This window comes from Rhinopithecus bieti, unplaced genomic scaffold, assembly GCF_001698545.2.
Source record: "Rhinopithecus bieti isolate Rb0 unplaced genomic scaffold, ASM169854v2 scaffold_25748, whole genome shotgun sequence".
Lineage (NCBI taxonomy): Eukaryota > Metazoa > Chordata > Mammalia > Primates > Cercopithecidae > Rhinopithecus > Rhinopithecus bieti.
Window position 1 is genome coordinate 725663 of NW_016811783.1, and position 3234 is coordinate 728896.

Here is a 3234-nt window from a genome sequence, read left to right on the forward strand (position 1 = left end):
GAAAAGTGAGAAACATTAGCAAAAGTAGTGAATTCATGCCTTTCTTGGCAGAGACTCCGTTTTCTGAAAATACTGTGCTATATTATTCCATGTGGATTAACCCCTGATTCAATAAATTTCACCAACAGCCTACAGTTTAAAGAAAGAGGCCCTGGGAAATACGTTTTTTTAAAATTATCAGTCCTTCTGTGTGAACTGGAATGAGCAAAGTTCAGATAAAGGGACATTCTGAGGTCCTGACTTTGGATGCTTTCCTAACTTGTGATGACAAAGAATGAAAACAAGTTGGTGAGGGGCTGGATGGAGAGGGGAAACTGAAATGTTTGAGAACTGGACGTTCTTGTATGTATTGGACACAGTTTTGAGAAGACCTGGTAGGCGTGTTATAGAAACCAAAAGAGGGCTTGTATCCGTATACAGTTTTCTCAAAGCAAATAAGCCTGTTTGCAACATCAAACCTGTGTTGGGATCAAAGACAAATGTAAGGGAAAGGTTCTCACCAATAGTTAACAAGCTAACCAACCTGGTCAAAGAGCTAGGATGGTACACCATCAAAGGGGACCTATCTTCTTGAGAAAGTTCTGCTCTGAGAGCTGGGCTATGGTATAAAAGGCACGTCAGGGAGGGCGTTTTTTATTTGATAGGAAAATTTAAAACGCTAAAGGAAAATTTTTCTTAGCAATTTCACAGGAAAACCTAAGTTTTAAGAGAGGGTATCATTCTAACTTGGAACTGAACTATTATGACTAGATCTATAATAACAAGTCACAATATTTCTCTTTCTTGACATCAATTTAAGAGTGACTGTTCACATAGTAGAGAGAATGGCTTCGGTTATACCTGCCTTCAATAGTTCCATGAGATCTGATAGGAATACATATGTTGGGTGAGTAATTTTGATTTTCTAAATTTGTTTTGATCAGATGGATGCTCCTTAGATTTTATATTAAATGATTAAATAATGGGCCTCTACGTTTATCACTGGATATAGCTCATAAAACAACAAAAACAATGCAAAATGTCTTTTCAGTGACATTTTTACTCCTTGATTTTGGGGATTAGGGGTTGGCTCATCTAAGAAAATGGGGCAAAAAAGTCAAAAAAACATGCAAAAATTTAGCCAACCTTCAGTAGTAAACAAATTCAAGGTTCAGCCTAGGACTCACTATAGTGTTCAGCCCTTAATTCCAAGACCATGGGCTGCAATTGAGAAATAATTAAAAGGGTCTCTCAGTGCCTGAGGGAGGTTTAATTGTGTTGCAGGATATTGTGGAGTGATTTAATATGCTTCATGATGGACCTTACAGAGAATTTACTTTTGAAATACCGTTTATGTGATTAATCTCATGGGTAGATATAAAATTGCTGAAGCTGTCTACAAATTTAGCTCCAGTTCCTGCCCCAGGTTAACAGAACACAACAGAGCATTAATCATCATGAGGCATAAGGAGATTTTGATGGTTTCCTCTGATTTCCTGAGAGTTGTGTGAAATGTCTTGCTCACAGCCTCCATTATAGCAGCATTTGAGAAAACACTCCATTTGCCCATCCCAAACAGAGGTAGCCTCCTGCAGGTTCCCTTCCTCAGGGAAGCCCAGGAGAAAGAGAAAAAGAAAAATTATGAAGACGAAGGTAATGGCAAATGGAAAGACTTCTTCCCAGCCAACAATTTCTTTTGTTTAGCAATATTTAATACTCATCATGTAGGGTAATTTGTCATGATTTACTAAAAGACTATTATCTGTGTTAGGAAAGGAAAAGAGTTTGAAGAGAAAACAACACGTACAAACTTATTTAGTAAAATAATGTATTTTGGAAAATCAAAGTATTGCAAAAACTGCATTCACATTGGGTAGAAATTTGGTGTGAAATCCCAAACAAGCTTTTTCTTTGGTACTGACAGAGTGATCATCTTAGAAGTGCTGCTTGATGAACCCAGTGAAACAAGACACTTCTATAGACAGTCCCCCAGATTTTCTGACTGAGAAATCATTAGACAGTGGGCCAGGGCATCAAGGAAAAGTAATCCTAATGAATTAATGTATTATAATACAAGTGAAAATAATTAATGGCTCTGCTGGTTGGAGAATTTCTCCCCGAAGACAGGAAGAGTGGTATAGATGAGTGATTTTAAAAACACCAAAGCCCAGGTCTCCTTGAGCAAGTCAATCCGAATTTCTAGAGATAGGGTCTAGGGATTAAAGTGCCCCTGGTGGTTCTGATATGTAGCTAGAGTTTGGAATCACGGGGGTAGAGGAATAAGACTCTTTTATAGAATAATGATTCATAGATTCAGTTGGGAATCCAAAGGAATATTTCCAGGTCGTGAAAGTAATCTTGGCAGAGTGCAACAGAAAGTGTAATAGAATTTGGAAGAAAAAGTGGATGGCAGTGTTTGTCAAACTATAATGTGCATGCGAATCACACAGAGTTTGTTAAAATGCAGATTTTGATTCAGCAGGTGTGGGGTGGAATCTAAGATTTTGCATTCCTAAGGAGCTCCCCAGGTGTTGCTGATGCTGCTGGTTCACTGACCACACACTGTATAACAAGGGACTGGGGCTAAATTCTTGCCTCACAAGAGAAGAAAGGAAATGTCCCTTTGCTTTGAGATTTTGAAGCTTGTTCTGTAGTAGTAAAGTGCACTAACACCATGGAATACTTTATTTTGGAAACTAGGTATGTATGACCCAGTAACTAATTAAAAATCTATTACTCTAGATGTTTTTGAAAAGGAAATTAATAGTATTTTGTTCTACTTTCTGAACAGTTCAATTTAATTCAACAATAGAATTTGTTAAAAAGGGATTCAAGAAAGATATTTGAGATAGCTTGCTTCAGGGGATTTGCAGTCTTTCTAGGGGGATGGAAACTTAACTACATTACAATGTGAAATGCTATCTACCAGCACTAGCATGAAACAAATGCTTTGGGAACACAGTAAGAAAAAAATTAATACTGACCGAGGAGAGAAGATGCTTGGAAAAGCCTTTATGGAAGATGTAATATTTGAATTGGACCATGAAGGAAAATTGGAATTTTGGTAGGTGAAAAATAGAAGAAAGGGGGAAGGATGTTTGAAGGACAAAGGCCTGAAGCAGGGGTTCTCAACTTTGGCTGTACCAAAGATCATTTGAGAAGATTTTTAAAATACTTAATTTTTTTTAATTTAAAATACAGAGTGTCTAAATTAATTAGTGCCTGGTCAACAGTGTTTTTTTTTTTTTTTTTTTT

General features: G+C 37.0%; 1 protein-coding gene across 3 annotated transcripts in view; it reads left to right on the plus strand.

Moving 5' to 3' along the window:
- The first annotated feature begins 601 nt into the window (after positions 1–601).
- The window catches only part of UPP2 (uridine phosphorylase 2), a 38739-nt gene continuing 36106 nt past the window's right edge, over positions 602–3234 (plus strand). For all 3 annotated transcript variants that reach the window (XM_017895095.1, XM_017895093.1, XM_017895094.1), the window contains exon 1: positions 602–886. In XM_017895095.1, the coding sequence (XP_017750584.1) occupies positions 825–886 (62 nt within the window). In that variant the 5' untranslated portion in view covers positions 602–824. The remainder of the gene's footprint in view (positions 887–3234) is intronic.